Source organism: Camelus ferus, chromosome 14, assembly GCF_009834535.1.
Source record: "Camelus ferus isolate YT-003-E chromosome 14, BCGSAC_Cfer_1.0, whole genome shotgun sequence".
NCBI classification, from domain to species: domain Eukaryota; kingdom Metazoa; phylum Chordata; class Mammalia; order Artiodactyla; family Camelidae; genus Camelus; species Camelus ferus.
In genome coordinates, this window is record NC_045709.1 from 18490038 (window position 1) to 18508772 (window position 18735).

General features: G+C 45.4%; 1 protein-coding gene across 4 annotated transcripts in view; it reads right to left on the reverse strand.

Moving 5' to 3' along the window:
* ALOX5AP (arachidonate 5-lipoxygenase activating protein) overlaps positions 1–18735 on the reverse strand; it is a 62967-nt gene that overhangs the window by 25004 nt on the left and 19228 nt on the right. Inside the window, exon 1 of one of the 4 annotated variants that reach the window (XM_006189593.3) lies at positions 1571–1773. The exons of the other annotated variants lie outside the window; for them this stretch is intronic. Coding sequence (XP_006189655.2) covers positions 1571–1590 — 20 coding nt within the window. The 5' untranslated portion in view covers positions 1591–1773. Of the gene's footprint in view, positions 1–1570; positions 1774–18735 lie in introns of those variants that run through there. 4 annotated transcript variants of the gene reach the window in all.

Below are 18735 nucleotides of genomic sequence, written 5' to 3' on the forward strand. Positions count from 1 at the left end.
AACTGGTGGTTCCATAGTCGTCATGTGGTTGAGGGGGACAGTTCCCTAAAGAAAGATGCAGGGAATGGTGGGGAGTGCTGGGTGTGTCTACTGTCTTGCTGTGGCTGTCCACGATTTATAATTCCAGATTAAAATGCCCAGTTTTAAAGAACTTTCTCTATCCTATAGCCTGACAGCTTAAAGGCTCATCCTGATCTCCTTCCGGCGTGAGAGTTTATTTTACGGTGCTGTGCCCAGGGTCTGCAGGCACACGGAAAACAGCACCGGTGGAATCCTACATGGTCAGCCCAGGAGGCCTGTGGAAATCTTGCCAGCTCCCAGGAAATGTGGGGGACCAGGAAGGCGCAGCCTCTATTGCTGGTTTCTCAAGCCTCAGGAGCCCTGCCAACGGGGTTGGGGGATGCCCAGCCACCTCCACTTCAGAAGGCTGAGAAGGCGCGGGAAAGGAGGTTCAGCAACGGCACCCCTTCCCTGGTGGGACATCCACATCTGAGCTCCCGGAGTCACCCGGCCAGGGTGGGAACGCACGTGCTGGTGAAGCGAGTCCGCTTTACCCGGGATGAGAGCATTTTAATCGTCAGCCGAGACGGCCATTAAATTACAGCGAACACATTAAGATGCTGGCTGCGGCTGCAGAGGAACACTTATCAGAGGTGAAGCCTCTGGAAATGCCATTCATCTCAATAGAGAGCTGCTGAGACAGAACAAAAAAAAAAGAGAGGGACGGCCGGGCGCGGGGGAGGGGTGCGGGGGAGGGGGGAGGGGTGCACAGCCGCCAGGCTGGATTCCAGATTTCCAACAAGGCTGTTGCCAGGCCCGCTGCCGGCTCTGGCCCACCCAAAACCAGGCCAGACCAAGCCCCAGACCCGAGGCACCAAGCAGCTGTGATCTGAGGACCTCCTTTGTTCATTTGCTCCTCAACACACCCCTCTGGGGACAATTCTCTCTCCCACTGCCCCAAAGATGAGACTGAGGTTCAGAGGGGTTAAACCACAAGTCCAAGGATACACAGGAAGAGCAGACCTAGGATTCAAACCCAGGCCTGTCTAGCTTCAAAGTCTGGGTCTTTAACCACCCTGAATGCTGCCTCTGGAATAGTTTTCAGGGCTTGGGACTCCTGGTCCTTCTGCATCTCCCTTTGGTAATCCCCTCAGAGGCTAGTAAAGTGACCAATGGCCGCTCCGCCCCTTAAAGAGTTGGTTTTTTTTAAAAGAAAGACAGGGAAATGTCTACTTTTTGCAGGAAATATATTCCTGGGACACCTGACCGTTAGTAAAGGTAATTTAACCAGAAACAGCTCACAGCTCCCGGGCTGTAAGCCACCCCGGCTCCTCCCGGACCCCTGCTCCCAGCGCCCTCGGTGCTTCTGCAGACGCTGCACTTATCTGTGTGTGACAGGTTACTTAGACAAATGTACTGGGAGGAGGGAGAATAATTAGCATGTTCATTAATTAGAGTACTGTTAGTAGTCTGACTGTGAAGGACAACCATTTGTCAACAGAGATCAGGACAGCTGGGGCCAAGTAGTGACTCAAGGGGGCAGCAATTCAGGGAAGGCGGTGGCACTGACCAGCTGCTGTTAAAATCCATGGGAGCTGCTCATCCACTTGGCATCAACGCGCCTCCATCACCATAGCAACACGGGCCCACTTCAGGCAACACCATTCAGGCAGCCTTCATCTCACCCGAGTCGTGTGCTGCTGTTTCAGGATGGCTCTTCCCTTCGCTTTCTGGCCAAGGTTGCCCTCAGCATTCATTAGGACAAGGAATTGCCTGTACACAAACGTTGGGAGTGAGGGAGAGGGCACAGAATGCTCCCAGGCCGGGGGGACAGAATGCTCCTGGGCCGGGAGGGGTGAGGGGGTCAACTCTAGACAAGGCACAGAGATATAGCCCAGGTATACAGGCACATATGGGAGGTGGTTACAAAGCAGTTCCTTTTAATTTTAGTTAATCTAAAGAATATTCAGACCAATATTGATTCAGACCGATAAGTGATAGGAACAATGATCAGACCACAGTCTGTTCCAGACGTCATGTGTCGATAGTCTCCACGAGAACGAGGTCAGCCTGGTTAAAGTGTCATGTCTTCTTCCCGGCCACAATCAGATGGCCCATCTTTACATGAACAGCTTGTGGTTCTGAATTGAACTGAGCCAGTTAGAGACTGGCCCTCATGCCTTATACAGATGAGGAAACTGAGGGGTAGGGAATTTGCTGCAACTTCAAGGCTACTGCTGAAAGTCCACACATGCTCAGGACACTGAGCTAAATGCTTCACTAATCAAAACGACATGTACAGATATGACCTCCATTCTGTAGAACCTCAAGTAATAGGCTGACACTACCAGCACAAGGAAACAAATAGAAGCAGAAGTCCAGAGGCATTCACACAGACTGCAAGAACCCACGACAGCACGTCCGGAGAGCCTCTTCCCTCTCTTGTCACAAACACACAGCAGTGTGTACTGCTAAAGAGTTTGCTGGAAAATTAAGCAAGTGACCCTTAAGTGCAGAGAACATCATGCTGTGTTCTGTGTACAAAACCAGAGGTGAGACATAGTTTCCTTCACCCAGGTATCAGCTTAATTTGTCTTATAGACTCTCCAAGGAAATGGGATCAGAAATGGGCATGACCTGACTTGGAAACATTCAACTCTAACAAGATTAAAAATTGTGATGCTCATATAAGCTCAGCTGATTTTTGACCAAATAATTCAACAAGGAAAGGAAAGCCTTTTCAACAAGGGGTACTAGAACAAGTGGATATCCATATGGGGGAAAAAAATGAACGTTGACCCCACCCCAAAATCACACAAAATATAACTAGAAATGAGCCTTAAACCTAAACATAAAAACTAGAACTATAAACTTCTAGAAGAAAACACAGGAGAAAGTCTTTGTGACTATGAGGAAGGCAGAGATTTTTTTAGATAAGACACAAAAAGAGGGAGCTATGAAAAGGAAAAACATCAATAAATTAGACTTCATCAAGGTGGAAAACTGCACTTCAAAAGACACCATTAGGAAAATAAAAAGGCAAGCCACAGACAGGGAGAAGGTATTTGTAATAGATAAATCTGATGAAGGACTTACACCCAGAATTATAAGGAACTTATTTTCAGTCAATGATAAAAATATAAACAACTCCTTTTAAAAATGGGAGAATGACAGGAACAGATATTTCACAAGAGAAGACAGACCAATGGCCAATAAGTGCATGAAAAGATGCCCAGCATCCCTAGTCATCAGGGAAATGCACAGTAAAACCACAACGAGATCCCACCGTAAAGCTCTTGCGACTGTAGCAAGGGTGTGGAGCAAGTGGAATTCTAACCTGTAGCTGGCGAGAGTGTAAAGTGATACATGTAAAAATGGCAGACTGTTAATAAAAACACTTTGGAAAAAGTTTGGCGGTTTCTTTAAAAGCTAAATACACACTTAACTATTCCCTGGCAATTCTTAGGTATTTTTTCCAAAAGAAATGAAAACAAATGTCCTGTATCAATCAGGGTTCAACCAGAGAACCAGAACCACTAGCAGACAAAATATATAGATGGCTGTGTTATAGGTATGTGACCTAACATAACTGTGTTGTTAAATAGTCTACGTGCATGTGTGTATTTGTATCCAGGGTTGCTATAGCAAAGCACCACAAATGGGCGCCTTAAAACAACGGAAGTTTATTGACTCATAGTTCTGGGGAGTAGAAGTCCCAGATCAAGTTGTTGGCAGGGCGTCGCTGCCTCTGAAGCTTACTTGCTTATGCAATGTGTTTGTACCTTCTGGAACTGCTTGAGCCCAGCCTCTTATATGCATACCCCTTCTATTTGATGATGGAATGTGGCTTCTTTGCAAACCCGGCTTACTGGTGTGAGTGATGATATTCAGCTCACAAGATAACACGATGTAGCAGCACTATTTACAACATCCAAGACATGGAAGCAACCTAAATGTCCATCGACAGATGACTGGATAAAGAAGTTGTGGTATATTTATACAATGGCATATTACTCAGCCATAAAAAGAATAAAATGCCATTTGCACCAACATGTTTGGACCTAGAAATCGTCATTCTAAGTGAAGTAAGCCAGAAAGAGAAAGAAAAATGCCGTATGATATCACTCATACGTGGAATCTGAAAAAAAAAAAAAAAGACACTATGAACTCATCTACAAAACAGAAACAGACTTGCAGACATAGTAAACAATCTTATGGTTACTGGGGAAAGGGGGTGGGAAGGGATAAATTTGGGAGTTTGAGATTTACAAATGTTAGCCACTATATATGAAAATAGATTTTTAAAAAAGTTTCTTCTGTATAGCACAGGGAACTATGTTTAATATCTTATAATAACCATTAATGAAAAAATGGAAACGAATATATGTATGTATATGCATAACTGGGACATTGTGCTGTACACCAGAAATTGACACATTGTAATTGACTGTTGTTCAATAAAAAAAAAAACCTGAAAAAAAAAAGATAATATGAGGGTCCATGGTGAAGAGTCTGCATTTATTACCAATAGCAAGACAAGTGTTTCTTAAAATAGTTATCTTCAGAGGATAACATAGCTTTGTTCCACCATCCTAAGGAGTTAGGCTTGGATTCACCTGTAGAGGCCTGCCGAAGGCTCCAAACAGCACCTGCCTACCTACCACCACCAGCCACCTACCGCGGATACTTCAAGCACCATTGTATCAGCAGAGTCTTAAGGCTCAAGTAACAGAGCAGCTTGTACAGCAGCCTGAATTTGTGTGCAGGGCCTCCTCTTACTCTGGGTCTCACTCAAAACTGGTGCCTTTTTAGGTTATTCAGTGAATGGGTTGGACTAGCATGCCCAAATGGGGTATATGTTACATCCAAGATCCAAACAGGTCTACTGGGCATTATGACTCTTTCTTAGTGGTAGGAGGGGCCAGATGTAAGAACTTGTCCTTCACCTTGGAAAGGATAATTCACCATGGCTCAGACTTTTGGATTCCTGAGAAATTTCACAGCAGAGGCAGGCCCCAGAATTTCTGTGGACTACAAATCGGTCACATGTCCACACAAAGACCTGCATTGTCATGTTTGTAGCAGCTTTACTCAAACTAGCTAAAAACTGGAAACAATCCAAATGTCCATCAGCAGGTGAATGGAATAAACAAATTGTGGTACTTCCTTACAATGGAATTGTTCAATAATAAAAAAGAACTAACTACTAATGCACACAACACAGACAAACCTCAAAGCCATTATGCTGAGCAAAAGAAGACAGACACAAAAGAGTGTGTCATTCCATGTACACGAAACTCTAGAAAAGATCAGTAGAATCTACAGTGACAGAAGGCAGATCAGTGTTGCCTGGAGCTGAGGCTGGGCTGGATATTGACTGGAGATAATAATAATAAATTAAGTGTTATAGATATGAAAACTAAGGCTCAGTAATTTTGCAACCATAGAGGTTTAGGACCTTGTCTGTCCCCTAGTCTTAATTATCTACTTTTACAGATACGAAGGAACACAAGGGAAACTTTTTTGGGGTGGTAGAAGTGTTCTGCATCTTGATTTTGGTGATGGTTACATGGATGTACACATTTGTCAAAACTCGTCAAACTGTACACTTAAATGTGAGAATTGTATTGTATATAAATTATACCTCAATAAAATTGATGTTAAAGGAGCAGGAAGAAATGTTTTGATGTTTAATAGCTCAGTAGTGTTTTTCACTTAGAAAGTAAAGTAAATTACATAGACATATATAATCATTCAACTGGTGAAGGTTCAACAAAGGAATTTATATTAACTAAACTATGGAATGCATGGAATAGAGGATCTCCTGGCTTTGCATTTCAAATAGTTTAGAAATATCAGGTGGCAGAAAGTTCCATTACCCACTCTTCCTATACAAATGCAATTCTGTCTGAAGGGCCAAGCCAGGTACACTAATATCTTATTGTATATCCTTTGTCCCACTATTTACTTTGGCCTCTATTTTAAGTAGTTAGGTAGTAGAGTCACCTGTCTGAGATTCTAAGATAAGGTGACCAGATGTCCTGGACTACCCCAAACAATAAAAATAGTTTCTACTTCTATAGATAATAATCAAGGAAATAGTTGTAAGTAGCTACTGATCTTAGATCATCTTCTGTCTTCAGCCAGAAGTCACCCAATATAAGACTGGATTACCGGTTCAATCTCAGAAGAAGAAAAGTAAGCAGATAAAAAAAGGAATCCAGAAATTAAAGGAAGATACTAAATACAAATGAGCTCAAAGAAGGAGCAAATCAGTCACCAGATAGGAGTTTGCCTGATTCTATTAGGAATCTGTTAGAAAGGGCTTCACAAAATCAGGTCACAACTAATCCTAAGCAAAAGTCACAGGGACCAACTGCTCCAAACCAATAGAGAATAAAATTGTTCTACTTAAGCCTAGCACTGGGGAAGGACATGCTTGGCCTGGAACCTCACCCACGAACAAGTAGTAATAGCTAACATTTATTGAGGGCTCACCTTTTGCCCAGAACACTGCTAAGCATTCTACATGCATTACCTTACTTAGTCCATTTTACCAAGATAGAAACTGGAGCTTACAGTCACTTGCTCAATTTTATAAACTAGCTGCAGCCTCTGCTCCTCTCCTAAATCTCAGTTATCTGGTATGAAATATGGGCATGTTCAAGTGTCATCACATTCTCAGCAAACTAGGAATAGAGGAAAATTTCCCCAACTTGATAAAAAAAAATTCACAAAGCACTACAGCTGACATTACTGCTAAAGTCAGGGGGAAAAAAGCAAGGATGCCCTCTCTCACTACTCCTTTTCAACTTTATACTGAAAGCCTTAGCCAATGCAGTAAGAAAAGAAAAGGAAATAAAAGATACACAGTTTGGGAAGGAAAAAAATAGACTGCCTTTGTTTGTAGATGATGTAACTGTCTATGTGAAAGAACAGACAACAACAGCAACAACAAAAAATTCCTGGAACTAAGTGATTACACCAAAATTGCAGGATACAAGATACAAAAGTCAATTGCTTTCCTATATAACAGCAATGAGCAAGTGGAATTTGGAACTAAATACACAATGCCATTTACATTAGCACCCCCAAAAATGAAATATTTTGGTATAAATCTAACAAAATAAGTATGTTTGAGACCTATATGAGGAAAACTACTAAACTCTGATAAATGAAATCAAAGAACTAAATAAATGGAGAAATAGTCCATGTTCATGGAGGGGAAGACTCAATATTATCAAAATGTCAGCTCTTCCCAACTTGATCTGTAGATTCAACACAATCCCAATTAAAATCACATCAAGTTATTATGTGGGTATTGACAAACTAATTCTAAGTTTATAAGGAGGGGCATTAGTACCAGAATAGCCAACTTAATATTGAAGGAGAAAAACAAAATCAGAAGACCGACACCATTCAACTTCAGCACTTACTATAAAACTTGTGTAATTAAGACATTGTCTACTTTGAGGTGAAAGAATAGACAAAGAGGTCAATGGAATAAAATAGAAAGCACAGAAATAGATCCACATAAATACAATTAAATGACCTTTGACAAGGAGCAAAGACAATACAATGGTGAAAAACTCATTTTTCAAGAAATAGTTAGAACAACTGGACATCCACATGCAAAAAAGTAAATCTAGACACAACTTACATTCTTCACAAAAATTATCAACACATTAGTCTCTTTGCATTTTCTGCTTCTTGTGTCTCTTTAGCAATGAGTTGTTGGATATGAAACAAATGATCTTAAAGAATCTTCAAGATAGCAACTATTTTTAGAGATGTGTGATGAGTAGAGTCCCAAGTAATCTGTTAGAAGGGTGGTCCAGGGTCTTCCACTGATCTATTAAAGGAATCATATTGTTAAGTATAGCTCCACAGACCCAGGTCCTAAAGAGGATCAGATGACAGAGGGCAGGAGTACGAAATGTTATATGTTCTCTATCTTCTCTCATTTATTCACTCATTCAACAAATACTTATCAAACATACATACCACTGGTTTCATTACCAGTCAGTGGTAATATTGGTTAGGATTAAGTTCATCTGCATATAAGCAGAAAAACCAAAACAGCAATGGCTTAGACACATTAAAGTTCGTTTTTCTCTCATGTAAAGGAATTCCAGTGGTAAGCAAACCAGGACTGATGTGGTGATTCCAAGGTCATCAAGGACCCAGGTGCCTTCTCTCTTTCTGCTCCACTGTCGTAAGTGTGGCCTCCATCCCAATGTCACTTGACTGTCCAAGATCACTTCTGGTGCTTCTGTCATCTGTTCTGCATTTGGGAAGCAGAAAGGAGAAAGAGTAAGAAGGGAAAAGAGGAATCAGTCATACCCTTCAACTTCAGCTTCTATTTCATTGCCCAGAATGCTGTCACATGGCCATTCCTAGATTCAGAAGAAACTAGGAATAAAATCTTTCAGCCAGGCACATTAATACCCTGAATAGAGTCTGGGATGAATGGGAAATGGATATTGGGTAGGCAACTAGTTGTAGTCTTTATTTTACAGAAGATATCAGGAAAATCTTCCCAGAGGAGGTGGCATCTAAGACGAAACGCAAAGGATGAGTAGAAATCAGCTTGGCAAAGACATAAGGAAAGAGGAAATGATATGTTCAAAGATCCCAATTAAAAGGAAGATCACAGTGCAATTGAAGAGCTGAAATGTTTTTCATTTAACTGGAAACTAGACTGAACAGGTGGTGTGGGCGGGTCTGGGCAACGACATCACAAAGGACCTTGTGAGTACCGTCAAGAAGTTTCAAAATGATCCTGGGGGCAAAGAGAAGCTACTCAAGGATTTTAAGAGGATTGTCTTGCAACTGAATTTGCATTTTGGAAGATCACGCTGGCCACAGTGTGGAGAACAAACTGGAGGAGCCAGCGTGGAGATTTGGGCATCTGTTCCAGAGATCTACAGAGAAAAGATGGCAGCTTAGACTCCTGTGGGCAGAAGCTGGTGGATTTCAGGGCTATTTATTAAATAGCAACTACAATTTTTAGGGAGGGGTGGGGGATAAGGAAGAGAAGAGGAGAATAAGCCTCAGATTTCTGACAACATTCTGGATGAGCGTTGGCTCAATTCCCTGAGACGTTCCTTTCAAGACCCTTTCACTGTCATTCTTACAGTACTTCGCCAGGGGTCATTCGGGCGTGTAGCTGAAGTTCCCAGTGCTTGGTTGACTCTGGCTATTCTTGAGCGAACTGTGCTAAGCACCATAGCCCCCCAGTGATCCACGCGGCAGTACTGATGAGATGTAGCAAAATAAGACTTGATGCAGATGTACCTGTATTAAAAACGAAAGCCCGTCTCCTCCTGCTCCTGCTAGCAGAAGGAGCAGAGGGTGGAGTGCTTGGCTAGCAGGAGGAAGGTGCACGGAGTAGACTCAACAGAATCCAAGAACCCTGTGTCATGACTGGAGGACTGAATTACAAGTTTCATTTCCCCCCAAATCCATGGCCACAGGGGGTTCCCAGCTCTAGATGAGAGGTGCGGCATTCACCCTGAATCACAACCCCCCTGCACCCCAAGAGCATCTGCACCCACAGAGAGGAGGGGAGAGAAATCAGAAGGGTGGCTGTGCTCTCTGGACGGTTCCCTCGGGGTGCAGACACCCCATTCTCTCAGGGAACAGAGGGGAGAAGAGAAGGAAAAGTCCTTTGTTTGTTGTACTACCTTTATTGACAGATATTATGCAACAAGCAAGGAAACAGATGTTGGATTAAGTGACTGGGGCTTCAAAGATTCAAAAGTTAAGTTTCTTCCTCTGGCAAAATCAGCCTGACCACATTAGCAGAGTATATATAGTACTAAAGTGTTTTTGTTCCTGTTTTCCTTTTGAGTAAACTAGATGAAAACACTACTGTTTGCAGTGTTAAATGGATTTCATAACTAATACAGGATGTGGCTAAATTCATATTACTGTGATAATTTTAATTGAATTTCCTGACTCCTACATACTTAATTGTCAACTTTTAACACTGCATTAAACATAAGGTTCCAATGTTATTAATATGAAATACATTCCTGTGATTCTATTTTGCTTATCATTCCTGAATATTGTGTTAAGTCTATTTAAAAGACATCCCACGAGACACCTATGTGTTTACTGCATTAGAAGAAAAACGGATGTTCTCACATATCCTGAGAGATAGTGCCATTTACATTGTACATGAAGGGTGCTGAAAACCACTTAGAGAGCGTCTTAGGTGGCCAGAGGCTTTCAGTAATCTGTAGCATCTGATTTTCTCTGTAATATTACGAAGTTAGAAAAACTACCCACCACACTTTCCAAATGCAAATGCCTATTTCAAAAGCACCCTAGAAATGAAGAAAAACAAAGCATTTGAGGCACAGCCCTAGTTCTCAGGCTGTGTTTGAATCACACTCACAAGTTAGAAGTGACACAAGTTTATCAGCAGAACATCCGAAACAGTCACTCCTCACTCACCCGGCACGTGTCCATTAACCCCACTATGACACATGACACAGCAATGACCTCTGACAGCGAAGACAACCCTGAGCGATCCAGGCAGGTTTAACAGAGAATGTTCACTAAATGCTGTTTGACTCTTTGAAACACCCTAAAGAGTCTGGTCATTTTATGCAGGATTGTAACAAGCTTCGTTCTCTGAAGTCTACACCTACAGGGAGAGAATAAGGAGGGATGAGGATATGGGAACGTTTGTTGAGCACAACTAAGTGCAAGCAACCTGAGCACATTACTCTATTTAATCTTGAAGAGGTACTGTTGTCCCATTTTACAGATGGGAACACTGAGGGCTGAGAGACATCACACGTGGTAAAGCCGAAATCCTAGACTAGTTTTGTTTGATTCTAGAGAATCATCATCATAATAACAATACCTACTAACATTTATTGGATGCTTTCTATGTGTATCAGATATTGCCCTGAGCACTTGATCTCTGTGATATCAAGCCCAGACCCTGTGAGACTGCCAAGGGAGCATGTATCCATGCGGGGTTCCCCTGGGCCCCGGGGATTGCTTCCTCCAGGCTGGTAGCTCCCATCACCTCCATGCCACACGCCCAGTGACTCAGACCTCTGGCAGCAGCTCAGCTGTGATGGGGAACAAGACTTGATGTCACGAGTTGACAGATGTTGCCCTAAACTCAGCACCACAGTGACCATTGGGCCGTTAAATGCTGACCTTCCTGTTTAACTATGACCATTTTTTTTCTTACCACTTTGAATGCTGGAATTGGTGGCCAAGAAGGAATCACCCTAGAAGTCAAAGGCCACATGCCTGATCATAAGTTTCTGAGAAGCCCAAGAGTGGAAAGGGATGCTAATGTGTTACAGAAGGAAACTCCATGGGGAGCTTTTCAAAATGTTCTGGTCTCAAACCCCATGGTGATGGATGGGCCCGTCCCATCACGAGGACGGCTCCTACAGAGGCTCAAGCCAGGAGCAGCCACTGGGGCAGGGCAGCATGGTACCCAGGCCACGCCCAACCCCCTCGGTAACGTCCCTGCCTCCCCGATCCACAGATAGGCCTTGCAGGTTGCTGCTGCCTTTTCCCCTGCGTGTACTGGCAGGGAGGCATCCAGGCTAGGAGCGAGTAAGGAGCGTGGAGATACTCTCTGTCCCCATGCACGAGAAGGCACCTCCTTCATGCTGGCCAGCGTCACGTGGCCCAGCTGCACTTGCAGAGTCACAGAACGTTCCTTACAGTAAAAGCTAACATACATCAAATGCAGCACGTGCACCGGGCACTGTAGTGAGTGCTTTGCATCCAATGCCTCATTTAACATGGACAAAAGCCTACTGTTGTCACCCTTTCTACAGGTGAGGAAATTGAAGCTCAGAGAGTCCCAGTAACTTGGCTGTAAACACACAGCAAGTAAAAACATGGTACTCAAAGCTAGACCTATAGACTCCAAAGTCAGTGACATACTTGTTTGCTGGAGGCCCAGGGGCCTCAGGCCACTGGTCCCCAGCACATGTCGACCTGGTGAGGGAGCAAGGTCAGGGTGGCAGAGCTGGGGAAGAGGGCAGCCCTGCGACCGCCAGGGCGCCATAGCCAATCCAGAAATGATCTGACCACAGAATTGTCCCCTCCCCAGCCAAAGGACAGTCTCACAACCTTGATGCGAGTTCCAGAGCGGAGCCCAGCGCAAGACCGTGTGAGTAACGATGGTGCCAGGAATGGCCTTGCTCACATAGTGAGATGAACACTTTGGCAAGCCCTGAATTTCCCAACAGGAATCAGAGCCTGTAAGCCACGTGGAGACATTCTGCCAAGTGCCGGGGGCTGATGGCAAGCTGCCTTCTCAGAGGCCACAAAAGCCCCCAGCAGAACCTCCTACGGACGTCTTCCAGTCGAGCATGCTTGCCTCCGAAGCATCTGCGAGAGCCACCCACAGGCTGCCAGCTAGCGGCCGGGCCCCGGGAGCTCTTTCAGCCCAGGGCAGCGGGCAGCCCGCAGGAAGCTTCCTGCCAGGCCCCTCGCCAGCCCACTGCCTCTCTCAGGAAGAGCCAGGGACCCAGGGAGGGCAGGAAAGAATGAATGAAACCTCCGGAAATGGACCGCTCAGGCCGAGTCGCCCCACTGATTTGTGCTGGCACCCATGCTTACTCCTCAAGTCTCCCCCTCGTTGCCTCACCCTCTTCGCCCTTGGACCTGGGCGGCCTCCTGTGAGGAGTGCATACAGCCTTCCTACACCCAGGTGTCGCCCTTGGGAGAGAGTAGAAAGGGTCACCCAGCTCCTCCCTCCACAGGGACAGAGAGATGTTCTAAGCTCTTTGTGAATCTCTGAACACTCAGCTCAGGTCTTTTCTTTTAAGGTTAATACATCCATCACTTACCCTAATGCTTATTCAGCATCCATTTATAAAGAGCCATGGCTGGGAGTTACCTCCACGGGGCACCTCTCGGGGGAATCACAGTCATTTAATGCAAGGCAGGTAAGAATCTCTCGAATCCCAGTGTGACCCCATGATTCAGATTTATGGAACCAAACTTTAGAAGAAATTTGATTCAGAGTAGAAGAAGTTGGATGGAGATCTCGGAATCAATGTGACTGCCCAACACTGTTTCTGGGAGTGTCAGGTCTTAAACCACTGCATGAGGTTGGAGGGCCCAGGCAGATTTGTAGGGGACATGTAGAGGATGCCCCCAAGACACACACACACACACACACACACACACACACACACACACACCCCTATGCCCGCCTCTCAGAGACAGCCAACGGTTCACATGTTCCCAACACTCCCCCAAGAGCCTAAAGATTTTCCAGATTCAGAGGTTTCCAACTCTCCCGTGTACACCATGAGAGTTACAGTTAAAAACTAGCATTTTTGTTTCTGCTGACTTCCCGGAGTTGTACAACACCAGGTTCACATTGGAGTGAGCTCTATGTAGTTTTTGCAGGGTCTTCCAGATATGTCAGGACTCCGCCTTTTCACAGGGATCTGGGAAGGGAGGGGATGGAGGGGCAGAGATGGGGGTGGAGGAACCCAGAACTACAGAGCTTCCCACAGCAGAGGCAATGCCCCTCCTCTGCCAGAGCTGTGACACTGCTTTCCCTGGTGATGAGAAGTGATTTCTGTCCCTTTTCTGGGTGCCTCTTGCCTCACCAGCTTTCGGATCAAACACACCCCAGACAAGGATGGGGGAAGGTACAGTTTTCTAACTTTGGGGTTGGGGCAGTGCAATATGAGAGGCCAGAAGTTGCAATCCTGTCTCGCTTAGTCACTTCCTGCAGGAAGCCCCAGAGGGTCAGGTCTGCAGAAGGACAGTGTCCCCTGTGGACACTTCCTCTTTCCCAACCTCTGTGTCACTCCCCGAATTGGTCTCCTACACACCCCTACAGCCTGGCGGCTGTTTCACAGTATTAGCAATAAGATCCTGTGTTCTGAACCCAAAGCACGCAGTTCCCACTGAATAACAACAACACATCCCATTACTAGTACCCACTGCAGCAGACGCCAGGTAAACGCTCTGAGGATGAGGATGGTGGCGGTGGTGATTCTGATAATTATATTCCTGAAAACAGTGGTCCTTCCTTCTCCTTCTTTTGGGGGACTCACACATCTCCCAGGAAAGCTTAGCTTTAGAAAGTAAATGAAATTGTGCTCACCAGACTCTAGCTCAGCAGCAACAGTGACCGTCACGTTTCTAGGGGGCAAACTGATGGCTCTGGATAAGGAGTCATTCTTATCTTAGGTTCCCTTCAGAGGAAAGAAACCTGCACTCTCCAGCAGAAATGCACCGAAGGAGACCTCTGACTTCTGGCATCTTTTTCCTGCTTTCTCCTGCACGCTCCCGTGTTTGCGTGTGTGTGTGTGTGTATTTTCCATTTTTTATGGGGGGGGGAGTAACTCAGGTTTATTCATTATTTTTTAAACAGAGGGACTGGGGGTTGAACCCAGGACCTTGTGCGTGCTAGGCATGCTCTCCAACACTGAGCTACACCCTCCCCCTGCACTCTCCCTTTGGAAGAAGACTTGGCATATTGACCGGAAAGCTGGGGAGAAGAACTGGGCTGCGCAGCTCGGTGCCCTGCCAGGACTGCCCTCCAAGTTCATTTCACCTTCTGCTTCTGCCATTTGACCTGCTGCAAATTAAATGCAAGAAGCTTCAAAACCCTCAAATTCCAGGAACCACATTAGTTCAGAGTGACAGATGAGATTATTTTGCTGAACCCTCATTCCCTCAACCCATGGAGGTGGTCCGCCTGTCGGGCAGCTCCCCGGCTTCTTGTTTTGAGCTGCTGCTCTGTCTTGTTCATGCAGGGCACTGAGATGTCCCTTGTCCTTCACTTGGCACAAATGCTACATTATGTATGAAATCCATCTCTCGTCTTTTCCATTCGTCTGCAACCTCTTTTAAAACACCCACTTGGCATCAAAATGATTATAAACCCATTTATGAATATGAGTCCTGAGGAGGCAAGGTAATACTCCTGTCTGCAGGAGTCATCAGATAGCACAGAACAGGGTTATCTCCATCTGTTTAGATGATCATAAACATGAAAACACACGGTTTTAACACAGATCCCTTGCAGAGACCTCTCACAACTCTGGGCCTACAGCCAGGTGCATCCTCCCACCCAGCCTTTGGCAGGGGTTCGGACCCCGTTTGAGACACTCTTCACTCTTTCTCAAGTTTCCCTCAGTGCTTCCTTGCTTTGCCCCATATCAGACTGTATTTGGTGCAAGAAAGAGCGTTATGAATCCACTGGGGTTTTGCTCAGGCCTGTTCTAGGATCTATAAAAGCAACGTTTATGTCCTGGTGGTTTCCTAACATAATCTGCCCAAATATTACCTCCAGGCTTGATGTCACTGTCATATAAGGCAATTTACATGAGATGCTCTCTTCCACTTGGGACTTATGAACAGGGCTTTTTATTTCTCAGCCTCTGATTTGCACTGAAGTTGACAGGCCTCAGCAGCACAATAGAAGGCAGTGAGACAGAGACTTCCTGCAAAACTCGGGTCTGAATTCCTCTGCCCTCACAGTGGTCCTGCAGCAGACTCGCGCTGGCCAAGCCTCTGCGGTTCCTGCCTCTGAGGGTCACTGGCTGACCGCTGGAGAACAAGTTCCGGGCAGAGGACGCTGCTCTTCATGCTGGGAAAGGTCACACGCTAAAAATATTGATGGCAGCCTCTGTCAGCAGGGAACACTTGGCAGGGAGGAAGAAGTGCTCTGGGATAGAACGGCCCCATCCTTCAGGGGATGATGTCTCAACCAGCCCGGTCTGGGAGTGAGCCTGGTGCCCAGCCCTCCGCAGGGCTCTGAACACAGGGAGCTCCCCCCACCAACCCCGGAGCTGGCCATCTAAACTGTTTCCTCTTGGCATAAATGAGATCTTGGCCCTGCCGTGTCCCTAGGCTCTAAACCAAGGAGTCACCCTTCCCTGCTCACATCGAGTGCCTCGTGGGTCCACCTCGGCAGTGTCTCTTTCCAACCCCCCAACAGTGTCTCCGTCCAGACTCTCTCATTACCTCTTGTCGGGACCATCGCAGTGACCTCTGAAATTATCTTCCTGCTTCATCACTCCTTTTGACAACTCATATTATACACAGCATCAGAATTATCATTCTTTGTTTTAAACAAATAAAAACATAAAACAAGAAGGAGGGTATAGCTCAGTGGGAGACTGCATGCTTAGCCTGTACAAGGTCCTGGGTTCAATTCCCGGTACCTCCATGAAAAATAATAAATAAACCTAATTACCTCCTCACCTCAAAAAATAAAATCAAACAAACAAACATACAAACAAAAAACAAAAAACATTGCGCCCACTGCGTACAACACAGTTGCAACTCCTTGAAAATCAAGGCTTTCCCCAAACGGTTCCCCCAGCCTTCATTTCTATATCTATTGTCGCATAACAAATTACCTCCAAATTTAGTGGCTTAAAGCAACAAAGAAAACATTTACCGTCTGTCACTCTCTGTGGGTCAGAAATTCAGGAATGTCCTAGCAGGGCAGTTCTGGCTGGGGGTCTCTCATGAGTTTTCAGTCAGGATGTCAGCGGGGGCTGGAGTCACCTGAAAGCTTGACCTAGGGCCGGAAGACCCACCCCCAAGATGGCTCGCGCACGCAGATAGTAAGTCGGTGCTGGCTATTGGCAGGAGACCTCAGTTCCTTCCCCATGGGGGTCTCTCCCTAGGTTGCTTGTGTGTCTCATGACAGGGCAGGCAATCCAAAACCCAATGAGAGAAGTGGCAACATCTTTTGTGACCTAGTCTTAGAAGCCGCACAACATCACTTCCCTGCCATGTTTAATCAGTCGCACAGACCAACCTTGATACGATGTTGGGTGAACTACGAAAGAGCATAACTACCAGGAGGTGAGGCTCACTGGGCACCAGCTGGGAGGCTGGCTACCAGATTTTCCATCTTGACCTTCCCCCTCCCATCCTGGGCACCCCGCAGGCAGCCACTCAAAATGATCCTCCTCCCACTTCTAGCTGCCAAAGTCTTCTCTCTCCTGCCAGAGCTCACTTTTCCATGAAGACACCCCCAGATCCCATAGCCTTTAATAAACTCCTCGTTCACTGAGCACTTTTACTTGTTACCGGACTTAGCACACTCTGCCTTGTGAGCTGGGTGCAAATGGCTCTACTTCCAAAAGACTGAAAACTCCTAAAAGAGAGAAACTGTGACATTCACATTTTCACCCAATCCTCGGCAAAGTACTGGAAGAAGATGCTCTATAGAAATGTATTAAATTGAATTGAATGTGCCTTTCTTCCTGTCCAGGTTACTGGCTGAGAAGAGGCTACTTCATTTAGCATCATACCATGTGCTGGCTGCTGGGGACAGACATGGTTCTTGCTTCCGTGGAGTTTTCAGCTTAGCAAAACACCGATAAATCCTCAGAAATGACTGGACAAATGACACTACATTTAGAAGTCTCTATTTTGTCAACTCAATGCATTCGAATATTCCTGAAAGTATTTTAAAGTAAGATTTTGTAAAGGTTTTATGGCCCAATCTTTCCACTTTCTTCTCAGCTCTTTTGTGATGGTTCCTATTCATTCATTCACTCACTCACTCATTCAGTCACCTACTCACCCAGACACTCAACAAACACGGAGGAAGACACTGTGGGGATTCAAAGATAAACGAGATGGTTTCTCCTTTCAAGACCTTCATAACCCAGTGGAGGAGACAAGCAAGTACACAAATGACTATAACACAACCGGGACCCCAGCAGCGGCAGGTTCCGACAGTGATGCAGGAGACGGCCCTCCGCCAGCGCGAGGGGCAGGGCCCTCGCTTCTGCTACAGGAGCTGCTGAGAGCCCAGGAGCCACCACAAACTACATCAGAGACAAAAAGCTGAGTCCTTTTTTGTCCAGCAACATCTGAACACTAACCCCTGAGTCCCAGAACAAAACATCCTTGTCAATCTCTCTCTACGCAGGGAACTGAGAACCAAGAAAGGAAACAAGAACAGGGACACACTGAAGTTCTCGAGGTGAAACGTGTCGGCAGCGTGGAATCAGCCTGGTCCTCACCTCGGACTGCCCAGTGCTGGCCGTCCCGCTCTGGACCGTGGCGGCCGGCCCGGAGGGCACAAGCCTGCGCTAGTGATTCAACACTAGTGACGCCAAGGAGTCTAGAACCTGCTGGTCTTCTAAGAAGAAGGGAAAAAATAAAAACATGCTCAGATATTAATTCCCAGGGAGTTGTACTATTCTTTGCTGTATTTTTACTATTATCATTACTGTATTTTTTTGATCCACGAATAAGAACACCTGGGCAGTCCCGTGGTTTGGAACATGGGTCTAGTAATCAGGGGGAATATTTCCTTCATTGCTGTCCCGGAACCCTGGGACGTACGACTGCTAAAGCAAACCTCATAAATGCTCATTTATTTTTAATGAGAGTATTTTAATGTATGCAAAATATATTATACACATAAAAAGGATTTATAAGATATACGCAGTTTAAAGCTTAATAAAATGAACACTATGTACCCAGTACCCCGCTCAAGGAATATATGTCAGATTGTTAGTAATAATAAGAGTTAGTATTTTCTGAGCACTTATGTGCCAGACACTGTTCTGAGCACTTTACAGATATTGTTGGACGGATGCTCACAACCACATTATCAGTTAGGCAGAGGAAGCGGAGTGGAGGAGGGGCAGGAGGCTGTGCACAGAGTGCTTATGGACTCCTTTCACTTTCAAGAAAACTTCCTCGGGACACATTTTGACAAATGAGGATCAGTGACTGTGTAAA